This window comes from Tigriopus californicus, chromosome 7 (genome assembly GCF_007210705.1).
Source record: "Tigriopus californicus strain San Diego chromosome 7, Tcal_SD_v2.1, whole genome shotgun sequence".
Lineage (NCBI taxonomy): Eukaryota > Metazoa > Arthropoda > Copepoda > Harpacticoida > Harpacticidae > Tigriopus > Tigriopus californicus.
In genome coordinates, this window is record NC_081446.1 from 471,141 (window position 1) to 492,126 (window position 20,986).

The 20,986-nt window shown below is 41.1% G+C and overlaps 4 protein-coding genes and 2 long non-coding RNA genes across 7 annotated transcripts in view; 2 read left to right on the forward strand and 4 right to left on the reverse strand.

Moving 5' to 3' along the window:
* The window catches only part of LOC131883146 (cullin-associated NEDD8-dissociated protein 1-like), a gene marked incomplete in the record, with an annotated part of 6,804 nt that extends 6,031 nt beyond the window's left edge, over positions 1-773 (forward strand). Inside the window, 1 exon segment of the mRNA XM_059230517.1 lies at positions 8-773.
* A 1,932-nt stretch (positions 774-2,705) lies between these two features.
* Positions 2,706-4,267, reverse strand: LOC131883163 (uncharacterized). The gene is made up of 2 exons (XR_009373588.1): positions 4,117-4,267; positions 2,706-3,285 (listed from the first exon to the last, which is right to left on the reverse strand). It is a non-coding gene; the product is annotated as an uncharacterized LOC131883163 (long non-coding RNA).
* Positions 4,268-4,297: 30 nt separating this feature from the next.
* Positions 4,298-4,856, forward strand: LOC131883164 (uncharacterized). Its single transcript, XR_009373589.1, has 2 exons — positions 4,298-4,401; positions 4,482-4,856. It is a non-coding gene; the product is annotated as an uncharacterized LOC131883164 (long non-coding RNA).
* A 3,180-nt stretch (positions 4,857-8,036) lies between these two features.
* LOC131883160 (uncharacterized) lies at positions 8,037-9,230 on the reverse strand. Its single transcript, XM_059230541.1, has 2 exons — positions 9,071-9,230; positions 8,037-8,731 (listed from the first exon to the last, which is right to left on the reverse strand). The coding sequence occupies exons 1-2, from the start codon at positions 9,083-9,085 to the stop codon at positions 8,282-8,284; spliced, it is 465 nt and encodes a 154-aa protein (XP_059086524.1). The 5' UTR covers positions 9,086-9,230; the 3' UTR covers positions 8,037-8,281.
* Positions 9,231-12,049: 2,819 nt separating this feature from the next.
* LOC131883161 (uncharacterized) lies at positions 12,050-13,440 on the reverse strand. The gene is made up of 2 exons (XM_059230542.1): positions 12,923-13,440; positions 12,050-12,783 (listed from the first exon to the last, which is right to left on the reverse strand). Exons 1-2 carry the CDS (start codon positions 12,935-12,937, stop codon positions 12,397-12,399), a joined length of 402 nt encoding a protein of 133 aa, XP_059086525.1. The 5' UTR covers positions 12,938-13,440; the 3' UTR covers positions 12,050-12,396.
* A 2,518-nt stretch (positions 13,441-15,958) lies between these two features.
* The window catches only part of LOC131883155 (uncharacterized), a 7,923-nt gene continuing 2,895 nt past the window's right edge, over positions 15,959-20,986 (reverse strand). The window contains exons 2-4 of one of the 2 annotated variants that reach the window (XR_009373587.1): positions 17,062-17,216; positions 16,659-16,897; positions 15,959-16,595 (exon numbers count right to left, since the gene is read on the reverse strand). Coding sequence is in view for 1 of the 2 variants with exons in the window: in XM_059230532.1 (XP_059086515.1) it covers positions 16,164-16,595; positions 16,659-16,757 (531 nt within the window). In the remaining variant the exon portion in view is untranslated. Of the gene's footprint in view, positions 16,596-16,658; positions 16,982-17,061; positions 17,217-20,986 lie in introns of those variants that run through there. The other variant, XM_059230532.1, reaches the window with a different exon arrangement.

The window sequence follows — 20,986 nt, forward strand, 5'->3', positions numbered from 1 at the left end:
ACAGTAACTCGCTCCTTCTTTTCTTAATTATGAAGTCTTGGTGGTGACTCCACCATCATCTCAACCTACCAACCTAATGATCGGTCCACTTACCAAACCTACCTTACTAACAACTACTTGACGACCAGCACCTACTACAACTTGATTCTTTGAAGGATATTTTTCTCATCAACCTATGTTCCCAAACCCCAGTCAACATCAACCCCCCTTCCCTGCTAAAACATTAACTCGTACCCAACCTTTTCCCCCGTTCAACAACTGGTTCCCTTTTAAAATTGAGGGACGAAAAAACCAGAAGTCGTCCTTTGCCGGGCTCGCCAATACTTTTACAAACGGCCCAAGAATGTAACACCAAGGTGCATCAAGACCAGCAAGTACAGCAGCAGCAACAACAACAACAACAGCAACATCGCCCAACTAGAAGTCTGTCTTTCCAAGTAACGGTCGCTGCGACACGAGCGAAGCAAAAATCTCCCCTATTCTTCATCAAATATCAATCTGACTCGCTGGTGCCCATGCGTTTTATGTCGATTATTGTACCCAATGTTGGGGGAATATGGAAGGCCAGATTTCAATTATATTTGGAGCTGTGATAGACGAGAACGAAACTCTGATTGAGACCACTTTCGTGGACTTTCATACGAAATCCAACCTCGGCGAGCGACATTCACAATATCTGGTATATTCTTCACCCTTTTAAAAATACACGTGCAAGCTCAACAATAAATTGAAGAGTAGTCGAAAAAAGCGAGCCCTCGATGATGACATTTTAACGGCACGGCCTTTCTTTCAGTTGATAATGCGTGGGGAACATAGAGCATGACAATGAAAATGATCTAACCCATTTATAATAGCAATTTTTTTACCGTACACAGACGGATGTCTTGAATGGATTCAAGGCACAGATATATTTCCACAATCACTCGAAAGTGAATCTGATCAGTAATCGAGTTTGAATTTTCTGATCGATGATACTTGGGTATTGAAGGTTGGTCTGGAATGCTTTGGAGGAAGTTATCCAGGTCCTCTTTGAATTTGGGGAGAGCATATTTTCGACATAAATGACCCAAAAGGAGGAGGGCAGTTTGTTGTAGAGTCTTGGGCCTAACTCAAGAAATGAGCGGCGCATGATTGATTTAGCAGTCGCATTCTTGTTGTTGTTCCAATGAGGTTGGATACAGGTAACACGTTCATTGTCTCGCTGGACGAAATTAATGTCCGTTCATGTATGGGACAGCTCATGGATACATTTAAAAGTATGTAATATGGCATACGGTTCGTGTATCCTTTGCACACTGCACAGGCATAGATGCTGAAGTCGATCGCAGTAGGAGAGTTTAGACATTCCAGTGATTTGCCGAGTGAAGCGCCGGAGTATAATCCTCTCCATTTTGTTTAGTTCGCCAACATAGTCCAGATGGGGTTGTATGATGGATTTGTAGATGGTAACCATAGCTAACCTATCCCTGGTCTTGAAGGTGCGTAAGGCCCAGCCTGCCATCTGAGCAGCTTTAGTTACCTTCTCGCTGACGTGAACATTAAATTTTCCATCATCTTGAATAGTAACACCAAGGTCTTTGATGCAAGAGAAAATTTCAATCTCAGCTCCCTCATTATCTAAGTAATGTGGAGGGAAAGCCGATGAGCCTTATGACATGATATGGAATTTGGATCCATTTATTTTCATGTCGCTCTCGTCGACCCTTTTGCATACATGATTAAGGTCCTCTTGGAGAAGGGAGCAATCTTGGCCATTTCTACCAACGATGGATGAGCTTGATGTCGTCAGCATAATACGAGATCATGCAATTCTTCACCTGGCCAAGTAAAAGTGAGATGTATAGGATAAAAAGTATTGGCCCGAGTATCGTGCCCTGCGGAATGCCTGAAGTGATGTTAACTGGGTCACTGTAGATATGGCCCACTTTGACCCTCTGTTTCCTATTCGCAAGGAACAATTTGATCCATCTTAAAAAGACTCTTGGGGATGTTGAGGTTATCAAGTCTTTCCAAAAGTAAGCCATGGTCCACCTTATCGAAGGCCTTTGCAAAGTCCAGGTAGACAACTCCTACTGCGTCATGGCTTGTCATTATTGCTCGTACATGTTCCAAGTGCTCGATGAGTTGGGTAGTTGTGCTCATTTGAGACAAGGAACCGTGTTGGTGATTTGGGATTTGACCACTTTGGATTAGATGGTCCAATAGAAACTCTTTAACCACTTTTTCATACACTTTGGCCAGATTTGATGTCCATGAGATAGGACGGTAACTTTTTGGAGGGAGGGATACCCACCCTTGAAGATTGGAGTCATGGCATCATTTTGCATCATTCCATAAAGCTAATAATCAAATATACCGATTGTCAATGAGGGGAAAAGCCTTAGTAAAGGTGAGCAAAAATATCTAAAGAAATCTTGGTAACTTTGAGGGATATGAGCGTTTAATCTGAGCAATAATTCTTCAAAGCAATAACATCAAAAGTGGTCCTTTTCATATCGCGAGATACAGAAAAATCCACATGAAGGAATTTCTGCCACTTTCTGCCACCATTTTCCGCCACCTGGTCAAAAATGACTTAATGATTTCTCATCCCTGCTGGCCATTGTACGAGGTTACAACCGAGATACGGATTGGAACGTTTCAAGTTTTGTACGCCAGTAACTATCAATTCGTTAATGAATACGCGCTCTAGTACTGTTTTGAGATATTTTGAAATTATTTGTTTATTTCTTTTGATAAATTACTCTTCCACAAGAGTATAACGCAATGAACAGTTTAAGTCTGGCCTAGTCAAAATCTTGGAGTCGTATCTGACGCAAGGAGCTCCTTGAAAACCTGATTGAATCTGTCAAGGCCAATCAAGGCCTTTTGATCGATGTTTGGCGGGCTGAATATATCCTAACCCGAGGGTGACACACGGTTGGGATTTCCCCGGGTGCGATAAAACCGAGAGCGGGTCCTGATCGGCCTTTGTCGAATCGAAGAATTTCGCCGGAAACTGTGGCCGCGATAAGGAGCAACGGGCTCGGCCGACCTTCTGGTCAGAACCCTCAGGGTCTCCAAGTTTATACTTTGTGGGGCATTTGAATTAGCGGACCGTTTGCCAATAAAATTGCCCTCTGAGCCGGCGGATAGAAGGGCAAGGTCATCGGTATTTAATCTATCCTCCAGGGACCTTTTGAAGCGATTGGTGGCTTGATGGTCGGGGAACCCGTGTCCTCTGAGAGGCCTTAGAGACGCACTCGAGGGGTAAGCCACCAATAAAGAGGCCAAACCAATCAATACCTAGAAGAAATGTGTAGAGTTAATCCCTCATCCAGCAAAAGACAAAGATTATACATCCCTGTACAATCTATCCAGTGGATACTATTCTTGAGGCAGAAAAAAAGCCGATACAGAATCGGGTGCTACTCGTCCAACCTCTGATATGGATAGACAATGCTCAAACTCGAATTAGTTCAGCGCACCATAGCGGTTGAATTTTGAACCTTCAATTCCGTTTCAAAACAATGTGTTCATATGCGTCCCAGGTCCCAACCAAACATATTTAAATAAAGTATGTGGTGCTACGAGTTATATATGGCTTTAGTTACCCTTCAGGCACCTTGAACGTACTTTAAATGTTTTAAACACCACTTTATATGCCACTTTTTAAATTTTCTATTAAAAAATATATAATTTGAATTCGATTTTGCTGTGATTGCACTTACTGATGTCTGAAGAGTAACTTAAGCCTTACAACTAGCCCTTAAGGCACAAACATCTACAAGCATGCGTATGAATCGGATCTGGGACCCATGTTAACTCATTGTTTGGAACGGAATTGAAGGTCCAAAATCCAGCCGCAATGGTGCGCTGACCTCATTGTCGTACTCTCTTCTAAAACAGGGCTGTAGTAAGTGCCCTGTAAACTAGAAATAGTCAATGAACTGAGCCCAGTTTTTTAAAGTCAAGGAGTGAATCTTAGACCGATAATACGTAGATTGTACTATGCTACATCAACAGAATCTTTTCTCGATCTAAGATTCATTGCTTTACTGTAAAAAAACTGGGCTGGGATTAATGGATAGGATTGAGTGTCGGATTTGGGTTCTCGGACGTCAGTTTTGTTTTTACCTGTAGGTGTCTCATTTGATTTCGCACGTTAGAGAGTGAGTTGAAGAAACAGGTGTATTTGTGTGGCACAATTTTAGGACTGTTGGAATGTTTGATGTTGGGACATTGTTCCTCACTTTATATATATATATATATAGTTCCCGAAAAATGTCAGCGGTGCTTCCGCGCACAGGTTCACTGGTTGAGCCATTTTGCGCACGAGAAAAGCGTTTCATAAACTTGGACGCGAACAGGTCCAGTCGTCGAGTCACAGGCTCAAATATGGGCATAGGTGCTAATATGATGGTAAGTATATGATCAAATAGTTGTTGACAATAACATTTGACCACTCCTCTGTTCATGGATCTCATCTTAAAAACTAAAAGAGCTGGGCAACCACTATTTGCAGCCGTCAAGTAACATTCCGTAAGTATTCAGTAACAAAGGCTACCTAACCTAACCTAACCTGATACGCATACATATGCTTATATTTTTTTTCTCGTCGAATGAAAAGGAAGCGAGAGAAAGGGAGAGGGCCCGAGCCTCTGGGAGCCGAGGAGAATCCCCAAAACGCAATACCATACGCCGCAGTACGTGTTATTTTGTTCTGGAATCTTCCAAAGTCATACCAAGACACTTATGAAACATTGACTGCCACGGTCGTCAAAGAAGTCCCATAACTAAGGAACTGAGTATTGTGTGGCAAAAAACCAAAGTTTATTGGCCAATCACGGAATGGAAAACAAATTTGCAAAGCTTGAGCTAAATGTGTTCTCTTTCATTTCACTTCGAAGATGGTTGGGGACCAAGTGCTTTGATTTAAAATCAAAATCTTTCATTTGAATTGGGCAGCCTACTTGAAACTCCATCGATGTGTTAAAATAATTCATTCTTTGGTCAACAATTACTCACTAAAGATGAACTTAAAATCATAAGGCATTGCAATAAAAGCACATTCAAATAATCGGTGATTCTTCAAATTTCAAGCCGGACTGTAAATCCGTGTAAAAAGCACAATAATATCCGAACTGTTGATGTTTGGAAGTGCGATGGAGCTCAGTGTGGACGGGTTCCTCTTAAAACCTCCGTTAATTGCTTCAATCTACTGTAACGTTACCTTGCATAAGTGAAATATAACTTTCAGAAAAGGTCAAAGGCCGCCAGCGCCCCATAGAGCTTTTGCTGTTTTTGTTCTTTGAAGCCACTCCCACGCAGTACTGAGACACATTTGACATGGTCATAATGTATTGGCAAGGTAAAAATGGATTAAAAAAACAAGGAAAGAAAAAGTATAAAAAATCAATGCCTGAGCCAAGTAGACTTGGATTGAAGTTTGAGTGTAGAAGCAAAGACAATTTTGGAGTTAGCCCGTATTTCTTAAAATTCGTGAATATAAAATAACATAGATTATGCATTGTTGAGCCAAACATTGCCAACAATTGAGTAGAAATTGATTGTAGTTTGCCTTAACATACGGACCAGTAGATCCTCTGAGCTCCATTCATCACTTGATCATGTGTTCCAATCATTTACGCAAGGAGAACTTAGATTCGTACAAGAAGGGAAAAGCGTCAAAACGCACAACATCGCTCTCCTACAGTATTGGTCAGAAGAATGAAAAATTGGTCAACAAGGTCAGGAGCAGTTGTTTGAACCTGTATCTAGTACCGTCTAGTAAAGGGACACGAGATGAGAGATGTAAATTGATGCTTATTTGTTTCGTTTATTGTTTGCAACCACTCGAAGAAACATTGTGCATGGGACACGGATCGGTGAAAGAAAGAGCAAAGTCGGGAAGAGAACTTGGTGAAAGGTTTGTGCCGACCACTCGCGCCAAAACACTCCCGGTGAGCCTTGTCTGATTATGGCAAATGAACAACCATGCTTTAGTCTCCTCATTTTGAAACTTATTTATCAAGTTCAATAATGTAACCACAGTTTCTTTGGATGATGGAAAGGAATTGAAATACAGGGCTGCCACAAAGTTCACCGGCACTTAGAAATACAAATAATTCTAAAACCATATGAGATACATTCATCAACTTTTTTATGATGATGTTTGAACCTTAATTATTAGTAAAATTATACATTTGACCTCCTTTTGCACGAACAATTTGACTGATACGTTTTGAAACTCCATTCACTGTGGCACGCCAGGCTGCCACAAAGTACGCCGGTAATTTGAAATATAAATAGTATATAAAAAAGTTTGATGCATGTACCAAACTTTTTTACGGTGATCTAAGAACTGCCATTACCCTTTCTTGTTTGTAAAAATATTCATTTGACCTCCTTTTGCACGGACAATTTGACTGATACGTTTTGAAACTCCATTCACTGTGGCAAGCACACCTTTAATGGTGATATTTCCCAGGTAGCCTTTAATCCTCTTTCGAGTGCCTCCACATTTTTATATGATCTTTAAGAGCGCTTTTCCTCAAGAATTATGAAGCCAATCCAACTTGCCAATTTGAGCCACGGTGGATTTACAAGTACTGAAACTTATCGCCGTCGAACTTTGTAGCAACCCTGTATATTCAAAAGAGACTTTGAAAACGTTGCACTTGTGAATGTTATGAAACCGGACAAATCCTACGCATTTCCTTGGTCGAGAGCTTGAGGGTTCGTCGGGTCACCAGGTATCGTTTAAACTTTGACCAGCAATACAAGTTAGACACCAAGAGACCCACATTGGACTCTTTCAAGAGAACGTTTTAGCTTGTACGGTTCCCAAAATAGGCAAATGTGAGCGGTTTCAGAAAAAGTGCTCGCCAGTTGGCGGATTGGGCGGGACAGTTCTAAAAAAGATTGGAAACACTTACGTGATGTGAGAGATGGAAAAGTCAACGTTTCGAATGCTTCATTTTTTGAAACAGTTTTATGGCCGTTTTCTAATTCTTAGACTCTACCTCCAAATATTCAGCCCTCGAGTTGTGGGATACCATTAGCATCTCTTTTCCATTGATATGGATGGTCTTAACAATGTTTGGGATGCGTTTCATGTAGATTTAATGAGCTAATGAAAATTAACAAGGTCAGCCTTTTCAGTTCCCTTTTTACTGATTTATAATGCAAATTTCGCAGTCTAGCAATTTTTGCTGACTTCCTTACCTCTGCAGGGAATGAAGATGAGAGAGTTATATAATTAATTTAGCTTTCAATTCATACACTATCTGATCCTCCAACGAATTAGAGTTGGCGGATCTGGCTAGCCCTTTGTGGGCATTGTTCGTAGCAATCCGTTAGTGTAGCTCACAATCAAAATCAATGAATATGACTTGGTTCGAAATAAGCATTCAGCTGTTACGCTCATGTACGGTTAGAAACAAGAATTATCATTAGTTACATCTAGCAGATCGAGCAATTATAGGGTTAGTTGAAAACGAGCAACTCGTCTGTAAAGAACCGGCCTCAGCATAGGCCAGAAAACAGGTTGGTGCAATCCTCTTGAAGACAAGAAGAAATATTACTTTTCAGAAGTATGATTATAGAGAATTAAGAGCAATGCTATGTTGATGTTGTCTGTCTTGATTTTGCCAAGGCCTTTGATAAAGTAGATCATGGCCTTTTGTTGAATAGACTTCATGACATTGTGATCCAAGGCAAGGTTATCAATTGGATAAAAAGCTTCATTCATGACAGGGAGCAAATTGTTGATGTCGAGGGATTCATTAGTGACATTCATGATACCAAAAGTATCTTTCAAGTCAGACTTGGACATTTTTTTAGATAGCATTCCAGATCAACCCTACATTCAAGGACTAGCTCGGCCTGCCAACTCAAATTCGTTGGTAGACCAAATATCATTTAAAGATTGAAAGGTAATAAATAAACGAATTATATAACCTTCCATTTTAATAGTAGTTCCTTGAAGCGGTTAGAAAACCGTGAAAAACCAAACCAAAAAAGAATTAAAGAAAAAAGAAGAATTGGCTACAATACAAATTTGAGGTTTATTTATTTTTATTTCGCACAAAAAAAAATCGATAGGCAGCAGTAGATTGACCTGCTACACGAAATTACCACATGAATTGCATCATTGAATACTGTCAAAACATCAACGAGACACAATTTAGATAATTATTCGACCTAAGACGACGTATAACATGGAGATGTGTGTGAGGTAAGGGGTTCGCAGGTGTGGTTCAATTGGTCGAGGAGTCGCGTGTGGAGGGTCGAATCACTTCTAACCCGAGGGTGAGACACGGTTAGGATTTTCCCGGGTGCGGTAAAACCGAGAGCGGGTCCTGATAGGCCTTCGCCGAATCGAAGAATTGCGTTGGAAACTGTGGCCGCGATACGGAGCTGCGGGTTCGGCCGATCTTTTGGTCAGGGACCTCACGGTGTCCAATCCGTTCAAATAGGTGGACCTTTGGGCGATGGAATGGACATGGGAATTCGCTGGGGATCTGAGGGAGAGGGACCGGTCCGGTCCACTCCCGCCAGAAATAGTTTGGAAGCTATCGTCCAATAACGATCGTTTACGGAAGATGAGCTCATGGGTGTTTAATCTGTCTCCCAGCGACCTTTTGAGGTGCTCAGCAGGTTGATGGTTGAGGACCACGTGTTCTTCGTGAGGCGTCAATGACGCACTCGAGGCGTAAGTTACCAATAAAAAGGCCAAGCCAATCAATATCTAGAAGAAGTATTCCAAATTAGAACTTGATACACCCAAACATGTTCTTTGTGCATAAATGCACAATTAAAGTAACCATGGTAGCTGAGTAGACTAATGTACGCGATATAGGCATGACATGGTTCCCCAGAGGGTGTGGGTTCGAATCCCACCTTTGGAAAAATCAGTTAAAGGACTAGCGATGTCTGCTAGCAGATGTCTGTGATCAGGAATACAAAGCTGACAATCTGGGGTCTCTTGGTATTAGTACCAAAACAGGTTTGCAAGGCTCTCACCCCAACGGTCAAGGGGAAACCTTGATAGATATTTGGATTCAGTCCAACCCAATTCTGTTCTTACCTGTGTGTGGCACATTTGATTTCGCACGTTAGAGTGTTTTGGAAGAAGACCGTGAATCGATGTGGCGCAGTTGCAGAACTGTTTGATATGGAACTATTTCTCCTCACCATTTATACAGTTCCCGGCAAATGAAAGAAGTGTCCCCCGCTCGTTCGCTGGTGCTCTGGCCCGCTCGTTCGCTGGTTGTACCATGAGCGCTCGAGAAATGTGTTTTTCACAAACTTGGACTCGAACAACCTGGTGTCACACGCAAATATGAGCACAGGTGGATGTCGGGTCAGAATTATGTCATTCCTTCAAGAATGATCAATGATTTATGCCTAATAGCAATTGCCTAATTCGAAACACAAAGGGTAAACAATATAGCTTGCCAATTAAACATTGCATACCACTTGGGGGACCTGAATCATTACGGACAAGTACGCACGCACGTCTATAGTAGAGTATGCTTCTTCGTTAGTGGGTTCTTCTCCGACGGTCAGGACCAAGAGACAGAAAAAGAGGGCCCGAGTCTCTCAGACCTAAAGCACATCCCCCAAAACGCAATAACATACGGAGTACGTGTTGTTTTGCTCAGGAAGGTTCTAGAATCATACCTTCGCTATCTTTAAGAAACTTTGGCTGCCAGAGTTACCTTAAGGTTTCATAACAACTATATAATTGACCATGAAGGGGCAAAAAAAAGATGTTTTGTTGGCCAACGCGAGAGAAAATTGGGACGTCAGGGGCACGAAACACAATTCCTATCTGGAGAAATGTGCTCTCTTTCATTTCATTTCCAACTATGCTATTGGGTTGGCCATTCATGCGGATAAACATGCAAATCTCGCATGGAAAGCGGAAAAACGATTGTATGGACGAAAGATATTATATACTAAAAAAGTAATCGATTTTGGATGGTAAACAAATTATATGCAAACTAGATAACACCCTCACTCAGTTTCCTCTCTCGGTGACTACCTATAATACTGCATAACGGGAAGGCATTTTCAAAAGATGAATAAGCAGCTTTCAGTAGTTCTCGTTGAAGAGTGAGGCCTACATAGATGAACCAAGGTTTCCTCGAAAAAACGTTAAACACAAAATTTGTGTCTTGAACGCGTTCCTCTTGTTCAATTTAGTTGTTGCCTTATCCACCCATAATCGAAAGCAAAGATGATAACAGTAACAAGAAGGGAAACTTGATTTTTTTTAAAACTATGTAGTTTATCTCGACTTTGCCAAGGCCCTTGACAAGGTAGATCATGGCCTTTTAGTTAACAGGCTCCATAAGATTGGGATCCAAGGCAAGGTTCTCAATTGGTTAAGAAGTTTTATTTCTGGTAGGAAGCAATTGGTTAAGGTTGAGGGATGCCTTAGTGACATACATAATGTCAAGTCGGGTGTTCCTCAGGGCTCCATTTTGGGTCCTCTCCTTTTCATTATCTTCATTGCTCCGCTTCAGAAGCTTGGTAGTAGTAAAGAAAATATCTCTTCCTATGCTGATGATACAAAATTGGTAGTTGGTAGGAATGGTGAGGATTCCGGTTGTCTGGCAAAGGTCCTAGACCAAATTTATTCCTGGGATGCTGCGAGTAATATGGCATGTGGTTGGATATATCGCACGTTTAAGTCCAGAGACAGTATCACGATGCTAACTCTGTGCAAGTCGATTGTTCAGTCACGTCTTGAATATGCCTCGCCCACTTGGGCTCCAATTAGTTCAGCAGGTTTGCAAAAGCTCGAGCAGGTCCAAAGATGTTTTACTAGGAACATTGAAGATATGAGAGAGCTCTTGTATTGGGAGAGGTCAGAAAGGTTGGGATTGTACAGTACTCAGAGAAGGTACGAAAGGTATCTGATATTGTACGTTTTCAAAACCATTCATGAGCTTTGTCCCAACCCAGGATTTAGGGTCAATTGTAGTGACCGTAGAGGCTTAATGTGCGTTTTGAGAGCACCTTCAAGCCCTCGAGAATCCAGGCTAGTTAAAACAATGAAGTCCAACTCTCTTCTTTCTCGGGCTCCTTCATTGTTCAATTTGCTGCCCTCAAATATTCGTAGGGTTTATGTAGGGGTTGATCCAGTAGCAAGATTTAAGTCAGACTTGGACAAGTTTTTGACTAAAATTCCGGATCAACCTTATATTCAAGGATTAGCCAGATCAGCCAACTCCAATTCGTTGGTCGATCAAATAATATATATAAATAAAAGTCAAGTAAAATAAACAATCTTCTCGTCTTGAACTGCTGGGATTCCAATCCCGGTAGCGGTAAGGAAGTCCGCACAAAAAAGCCTTATTTCGGTGCAACAACTCTTTTGGGCCAAGTTTTCAATTTTCCCACCTTTGAGCCATTTTCCACTTTTTCGGCTTGTTTCTTATTTTTGGCACATTTTAGAACATTTTTAGCTTTTTTGTCATTTGGGTCCTTACCTGTTTTCTACTTGACTTGTTTTTCCTTGTTATGGGCTTTTTTTTAATTTTCTTACGTGCTGCACCCATCCAGAAGCGTTTAGTAATTTCATCTTTTGACTTGGTTTTGGGGTTTCAGCGGCTGTTGAAACCGGTGCAAGGAATGTAATCACCGTTACTATTAAGACAAAAGATTCTTCTTCTTCTAATTGTTTGCTCCTAAATAACAATTGCAATATTTGGTTGACCAATGAATTTGAATATCAAATTCAACTCCTTGTTTTTTTGTTTTCTCGGAAATTCGGCAAACAAAGTGAGCAGCTCTCCCTCATGGACTACCTGTTGCATCAGTATTACATCATTCCAAAACGCATGTGTCATGTTTGATTACTTGAATCGAAAGACTTATGATGTTCTCTTGTTCAGATCATGGCGGTCCGTCACTTCATGCTAAAAGAATTCATAATTGTTGTTTCTATTGGTTGTGTCTATGTATTCATAAACTTGAACTCTGAACTTGAAAGAACTCATCCAGGTCTAAATTCGTCTCTTCCTCGTGTGACTGCTTCTAATATAATACAATTATCCTGAAAGATGCAAACCTGAGGCCTGGTTTTGGGCTTCATCTCGAATATCGATCCCATTGAAGAAGTCAAGAAAGCCAAGCCATCTGCTAAAATTCTCATTCGCCTGAGAGCGCCTTAGGGTTTTCGAAAGCCTTTATATTGTGGATCAGTCTTCTTGTTCGAACGCAGCTAAGAAAGGCTGCATTTCATTCTACGCCAGGCGCAAGAACTAAACTTGGGGACTGTAGTGTTCAATATTTATTCATAAAATAGAATCGATAGTTGATAACTATGTCAATTATTACACCATTAGCCGTTATACTCTATGGTTTTTTTTCAAGCCAAGAGATCCCGTCAAGCGATCACGTTCAACCAGAGGAAGTCCCGCGATTGCGATTACGATTACGATATCGCTGATTACGGTAGTATCGTGATCGCGTTTGGATCGGTCTTCTTCGAAGAGCAGCGTTTCTGCGGAAATTGTATCCCCGGTATGGAGCGGCTGGATGAGCCGATCTTTTCGTCAAGGTCCTTTTGCTCCCAGATTCTGACAAGATTTCAGACACAGTGATCTGCGGATTCCAACTCCCAAGCACTATTGGGGCGTGCACTCCGGATAGTGAATGATGGGCCACGATCAACCTTTCGTTGGACGATATTTGGGCTCGATCTTTGAGCAACCGATGGGCCCCTCCCACGGTCAATTGAACATTGGAAGCACAGACAATGGCCAAGGTCGTGGTTAAAACCAAGCCCTAAGAAGCGGAAAAATCAGATGGTTATGATATGAAAAAGGATAGATACACTGGAGCCTTGGGATGATTAGGAATGAATCTAAAATATCATTCACACCATTGAACAGACTCGATCACACAATAACTTGAAAATGCTCACCATCAAGTGACACATAGTACTTTGCACAGTTGTTTCCTGGAAGAGATGCTTCGATGATAGGTACGAATCTAAAACTGATGAAGAGGGTACGGTGTGTCTGAATTATTTATACTGTGTGTGTCTTTCAAGTTCCAGACATGGTTGGAAGCGACTGGGTGCCCATGGTATTCTGGCATTCTGTGCAATCGACATACAGTACGCCTCAGGAATATGTTTCAAAGCATTAGCCGAAATCTCGTGATCTCAAGCATCAGGTTGAGTAGCAGTACGCATACTTCTGATCAGGTACTTTTTCATAAAAAGAGATGGGAACACAGTTAGGAGGTGGTTGAGGTAAGCGAAATGTCGTACTTTTTTACAGAAAAGCCAGGAAGGTGGGAGGCGGAAATGAACATTATTGGAACCTTTGATTGGGAAGGAGGCAAATTAATTGCAAATAACCACTTTTAGATTAAAAAAATTAATTTAAAATAACCAAACTTTTGTGGAGGTATGCAGTGAGCATTAGAGCAACGAAACTTTTGACTCAGTCATTCGATGGAGCTGAAAATTGAACCACGAAATGAAAACGATCTTTGATCTGTTTTCCTAAACGGAAAACGCGCAATCCGTTCACTGGCTTCTAAAACGTTAATTCGAGACCGAGGCCTCTCCGTCCATAGCCCAGTGGTTCATGCTTTAACCACCCCCAAAAACCACCATTCATCATTGTTGGTCACTTGCTTACTTGCCTCACTGTTTTCCTTGTTTGGTTTAAAAAATGCAACCTAGAATCTACAGCCACTCGCATGCAGCGGAGAGATTCGTCTTGCGAGGGTTCCGAAATATGAATTTGTGTACCAACCTACCGTAAGCCAAGGGGGAAGAGACAGGCTAGGCCGATCACGGCTCATATATCCCCTTTCTGTCCAAGAGAATTCTTTAAGGTAACATACGGGGTTCGAAACGAAAAACAAGCGCACGCTCTGAAAGGTGGCAGGAAGTGCAGTCAGTACTGAGACGAACTGGATTTACAATATGCATGCATTGTAGAAGAATGTAGATTTTATTGCACCAAAAATTGGACTTTTGTTAGGGCTGGGAGTAAATGATTTACCAAATACATGTGTCGGTATAAAACGCAAGGCAGAGAGTATTGTAACATTGGAATGCTTATTATTACGTCAGTTTTTTACTGTCACTAGGTATGTGAGCAATTGAGGCCTTTTAGGCCCAAAAAATGGTCAAAAGTTAGTCAAAATGGCAAAAATAGATTGGCAAGCAAACCCAAAGCTGTCAAAGCAATTGGTAAATAAACCCCAAAACTAGCGAAACAAGGAGCAAATAAACCCATACATGTGACAAAGAAGGCACACAACACTGTAAGTGGCAAATGAAGAGAGGTACGCGAGAAGTAATGCGAGTTTTAAAATAGTTTTGAATGAGTCAAATTTATTTCATTTGATGGCGTTTTGCCTTAAATATCCTATCAACAGAACTTCATGATGGTCAAAGCAACTTTAGATATTAACATAATATCTGTACACTGATGTCGGGATGAGGCCCTTGTGAATGGCTGAATGGCCTAATTTTTGTACATTCAATATATTTTCTTACGTTTTCATGCCCCTAAGCAAAATCGAACCAGAAAGTCAAAATCTGTTGACTTGAAGCTCTAAAACAACCTTTTAACCTAACGTTGCTGATCAATCTGAACAACTTACACAAATTTAAATGTTTTTTTCTTCTAAAAAATAGTAAATAACCTAAAAAGGGGAAAAAATCAAATCCATCTGCTTTGGGGCCAAAAATCTTTTTTTGGTACCTTTCATGTTAATTAGACACAAGAGAGTAATCAGTCAGCTGATGTAGTTTATGTTGACTTGGCCTATACCATTGACAAATTAGATCAAGGCCCTTTGATTAACAAGCTCCACGAGGTAGGGATCCAAGGTAAGCTTCTCAATTGGGTGAAAAGTTTCGTTTGAGGTTGGAAGGAATTGGTTAAAGTCGAGGGATCCCTTAGTGACATTCTTGATGTCAAGGCGGGTGTTCAAACGGGCTCCCTTTAAGGACATCTCATTTTTACAATATACATTGCCCCACTCACTTCAGAAGCCTAGCATTACTGTCAGTTTCTCTTTTTATGCTGATGGTACAAAATTAGCGGTGGGAATGGTCAAATTTCCGGTTGTCCGATAGGGGCCCTAAATCAAATTTACTCTTGGTTCGCCCAAAGCAATAGTATGGCTATGACCTCAATGACCTTTGGGGCGACGCCACTTAGCTCTCCACCGATAGATGATGGAGGTGAAGATGTTCAGCAGGTCTGTCCATGAAGGATTAAGGTGTAGTCCTCCAAGATAATGAAAATTTTGATAATGATAATTGAAAGTTGGCAAAGCTTTTCAAACGCGTGCTTGGACAGATCAGGCGTTTGAGTAAAGAGATAGCATCACGATGCTAACTCTGTACAAGTCGATTGTTCAGCCGCATCTTGAATATGCCTCTCCCATTTGGGCTCCAATTAGTTCAGCAGGTTTGCAAAAGCTCGAGCAGGTCCAAAGATGTTTTACTAGGAACATTGAGAATATGAGAGAGCTCTCATATTGAGAGAGGCTAGAAAGATTGGGACTGTTTAGTATTTAGGGAATAATTCAAAAGCATTCAAGAGCTTTGTCTCAACACAGGTTTGGGAGTCAACTGCATGTAGCGGTTGCAGAGGCTTAACGTGCGTTTTGCGAGCATCCCCTGTCTTTTGTGCCAACCCAAATATTGGCCCGGAAAATAATGAATTTCAACCCCCACTTGGCCCCAATGTAGAAAACGTGGCCGTTGACCATGACGGACCAAATGGTATTCAGTTTTCCAGAAGCTCCAAAAAGCCATAGGGGAACCAGCCTTAACACACCTTAACACAGACCTTCCTGTCTGATTCCAAGAGGCAGGTACGGCAACATGCTTATACACAGCTCAATTTTAACATTGTATTTGAGATCAATGGGGCCAATACAATTAACCGTTACTCAATGATCGAGTAATAGCACCGTGATGAAATACTTGTTCATGCATATATTTCAAGATTTAGCGCAAAGCAGACAATAAACATCCTCTCAAACTTCACTTATCTGTTGTCTTTTGAACATTCTAGGGTTGCTAGCTCGATCTTGAACTTCATATAACAAAGGCACGGGATATATAAATTGACCCTTTCCATTCTTATCCTCCATTGGGTCGACGTGGTCATCTATGTCTTCTAAGCTTAACGAGGCACTGTAACTGTCTCTTGTTCTGGGGAAGTCCGAGGTCGGATGAGATGAGCTTGTGTACTATAGTATCGAGACCGATTTTTGATGGGCCTTTGTCTAAGTTGGACGTTTCTTTGGAAATTGTGGCCTCGATACGGAGCCACTGGCAGAGCTGAACGTTTGCTCAAACTTCTTTTTGGAACGGAATGATGATTTGTGGATGCCTTCAAGTTCGGCAAAGACACGGATTGTTTGAAGCCAATATGAGATCGGGCAAGGAGCAAAGAATCGGAGAGTTGGACCTCGTCTTCTAGCGATCGCTTGCTTTTGACAGATACACTGAAGAGATCTTGCCGCTTCAGGATGAACGACTGGTGGGATGGTTGTGGAAGCAAATGAGCATTGGAGATGCTAACCACCACCAACGTGGTCAGAATAATCAAAGTCTACCGAAACGAGAAGGACCTGATTGATTAAGATTGCTGAATTATTTTGTGTTGAGTCCTTACCTGAAAAGCACACATTGGCTTGAGTACAGATATTAGTAAGGAAGAGTTGGCGAAGAGAGAAGGACTCGACAGAACTGGCTTAAAGGCAACACTCTCCATGATTATTTATACTCGTCCACAAGTCACGTGAGTTGGTGTCATTTCAAAATCCTCGCGTGTGCGTCACCATGAATGACGCTTTTCAATCGATGCCAACGTACACACACCATTAGGCCTTTCCGAACGTCGTCGTTCGAAAACTGCAATGTTAATACCAGTTCTTGTTGCACGAGGGCGCGCCCATGATTTAGAATGAAAATAACTCAGCATCATTGATGCCAGAAAGTACGAAGAAAAAATCGTTGGCATCTGAGATAAAATATTTGAATGATTTATACAACTGGACTAATTCATTATTTTTTACCTTTATCTGTTGACGAAGAAATGACCTTGTAATCATTCAAATATTTCCATACACAACTGGAATATTTCGTTCCATGCCGCATCTGAAGTGCGTATTCGTCTATAGCGCATACAGCGTATGTGTCAAGGAGAGAGTGCTGTACTTGTATATCAATCCTAATGAAGGAAAACGCAGAACAACATTATCATACGCCATCTGAAAGCGATGGATACATTCAGGGTCCCTAACGCCGTCCATCCATCTCTTTTGGCCACAACAATGAAGAACTGGTCGACGAGGTCAAACTCAAATTCTTTGTCTAAATTGCACCTATATTCGAGTTGGGGGCTGTTGAATGATGATGGGCTTTATGAAGCACACTATTACGATACAAAAATTGCATCTAACCCCTTCCTTGGTGAAACTAAGTGTCATGTTATTGAGCGTGTGACTTTTTTAGGTTCTGAAAGCCCGTGAAAATCCAAACTAAAAAAAGACGACGGAAAAATGTTAAGTGCTGGGTTAGGCAAAGTCAAAGACAAAGATCCGACTGAGGTTTTGAAGTCTATACATGATAAGTTAGCATGATTTTTCTTTCCAAATGCGTGGTGCGAAAAAGCAGGGCTTTAGTCGCTCCTCGAAAAATAAGACCTGGTTACTACTGATGGCGATCAAATTAATATTCATGGAAAGTTGTGACCAGGTCTACCAATTTACATTTTCAATGGCCTTTGACATAACTGGTGGAATGGCCGAAACCCGTTAGTCAGCCTCGAAAAGTAATGCTGATTGTTCTTCCGTCAAACCAGGGTTGCCTTTTTGTTCAAACCTAAGTTTTTGAGTGGCGATGGAATTGGCGAGTGCTTTGACTTTCCATATTTTCTGGCAACCTTGAATTTGAAATTTGATTCACTACTGATTACTATTCCGGTTACTTGAGGCTAAAATGAAGAACGAACCACTCCTAGTCAAAAAAGGTAATGGCGTTTGTTACTCGTTACACACATTTTTCATAAAAGGAAAATACTTCATTGCCACTTGGTTACCATACTTCGGCTCAAAATGAAGATAATGCTTTAAATTTGAAATAGCAAAATATTAACAAATCAAACGCAAAATATTCACTGCGAGCGGTAAGACCGGTTCTGAAGGCAACATAACGGGCAAAGAGCAACTAACTGGAACAATGTTTTTTGGGGGGGTTGTTTTTTCACGGGCTTTTCTAACCGCTATAGGGAATGTAATCCCCAGTACTATTAAAATGAAAGGTCATAATTCGCCTATTTATTACCTTTCAATCTTTATATGATATTTGATCTACCAAGGAATTTGAGTTGGCAGACCGAGCTAGTCCTTGAATGTAGGGTTGATCTGGAATGCAACTTTGACTTAAAAATTTGTCCAAGTCTGACTTGAAAGATGCTACCGGATCAACAAGGCCCACGTATTCCCTACGAATGATGGTGTAACATCTTAGTTTCTGATGAGATACTCATTGGTTCTTGCTCCTGTTTTCTCGTACTTGATTCGTTGCGTCTTGGATCAGGGCAAGTTTCCCTCTTCACTAAAGTTAGCTCACTTTGTCCCAATTTTCAAAGGGAGAGATAAGTCGCTCCCCAGTAACTACAGGCCGATTACTCTCACTTCGAATAATGCGAAGGTGTTTGAGAAGATCATGAAGTTCAAACTTGTTGAATTTCTTGAGGTCAATGAAGTCCTTCGTCCTAGCCAACACGGATTCCGAGCACATTTTAGCACGGTTACCCAACTGATTGAGCATTTAGAGCAGGTAATTAAGGGACTGGAAAGGCATGAGTCACTTGATGTTGTCTATCTTGATTTTGCCAAGGCTTTTGATAAAGTAGACCATGGCCTTTTGTTGAATAGACTTCATGACATTGGGGTCCAAGGCAAGGTTCTCATAGGACAAGAAGCTTCATTCATGATATGAAGCAAATTGTTAAGGTTGAGGGATCTCTTAGTGACATACATGATGTCAAGTCAGGTGTTCCCCAGGGTTCGATCTTAGGGCCCCTCTTGTTTATAATATTTGTTGCCCCGCTTCAAAAGCTTAGTATCACTGCCAGTTTCTCGTCCTATGCTAATGATACAAAATTGGTAGTTGGTAGGAATGGTGAGGATTCCGGTTGTCTGGCAAAGGTCCTAGACCAAATTTATTCCTGGGTTGCTGCGAGTAACATGGCCTTGAATGGAATGACAAGGACATTGATCAGGTCTCATGCATGAAGGATTTAGGTGTAGTCCTCCAAGATAATGGAAAGTTCGATGAGCATATCCAGTTGAAAGTTGGTAAGGCTTTTCAAACATGTGGTTGGATATATCGCACGTTTAAGTCCAGAGACAGTATCACGATGCTAACTCTGTGCAAGTCGATTGTTCAGTCACGTCTTGAATATGCCTCGCCCACTTGGGCTCCAATTAGTTCAGCAGGTTTGCAAAAGCTCGAGCAGGTCCAAAGATGTTTTACTAGGAACATTGAAGATATGAGAGAGCTCTTGTATTGGGAGAGGTCAGAAAGGTTGGGATTGTACAGTACTCAGAGAAGGTACGAAAGGTATCTGATATTGTACGTTTTCAAAAGCATTCATGAGCTTTGTCCCAACCCAGGATTTAGGGTCAATTGTAGTGACCGTAGAGGCTTAATGTGCGTTTTGAGAGCACCTTCAAGCCCTCGAGAATCCAGGCTAGTTAAAACAATGAAGTCCAACTCTCTTCTTTCTCGGGCTGCTTCATTGTTCAATTTGCTGCCCTCAAATATTCGTAGGGTTTATGTAGGGGTTGATCCAGTAGCAAGATTTAAGTCAGACTTGGACAAGTTTTTGACTAAAATTCCGGATCAACCTTATATTCAAGGATTAGCCAGATCAGCCAACTCCAATTCGTTGGTCGATCAAATAATATATATAAATAAAAGTCAAGTAAAATAAACAATCTTCTCGTCTTGAACTGCTGGGATTCCAATCCCGGTAGCGGTAAGGAAGTCCGCACAAAAAAAATAATAAAAAATATCATGGATGCAGAGGCACTATCAATGAGTAACAAAATCAGGAGACCAAGACATAGAAGAAAACTTAAAGGCTATACAATCTTGTCTTGAGATACAGGGCATCGAAGCAAAATAGAAATAAACTGCCTCACATCAAACTAAACATACAAATCTAAGATGGAGATAGTAAACAATAAGTGAGGGACAGAGAAAAGTAAGCAATCAAGAACATATGTAAACTAGGAAAACAGCACAAAAACACAGAAATAAACTCAACAAACTGGTCTAACACAAAATGAAATCAATATACTAATGAACAGTAAATTCCAACTGTAAAGGAATAATACAATCAAACTAAAGAAATACACTTAACAATTTGGAACTAAAAATATTACAATAAAAATCAGAGAGAAACTGCTAAAGCTAAAGCTAAACATAAATGAGCAATTAACTTATTAGGTTTTAAAGTAGTTACGTCTTAACAAAGAGCCGTGAAAAAACAAACCTATTTGAATATGTACCCACACCATAACACCACGAGTACTACACGTGCACAGCAACCAAGAAGCAACAGAGGAAGTCACACCTCGGTTCCAAATCCTGGGAGATAAGAACACCTACAAAAATGTGACTGTTCTCAGAGAGCTCCAAAACAGGAATGAATGTGCTTTTAATTTGTTAAGCCGGCCATCACGCTTTCCAATTTCAATTTTTTCAGTATTAAGGCAGTGTCCACTGTCAGGACGATTCTTTGTTTGTGGATGGTGATAGCATTTTAATCTTGTGCAGAAAGGTTCGAGAGGAGAATCAAACTGGGGACCTCACTCTTTCACTAGGGAACTGGACTAACTGCATCTTCTCTGTAAAAACGTGAACTTCCGACGGACGGTATTGAAACCGCGGGTTCAAGGACAACTTGACCGAGTGGACAACTCGACC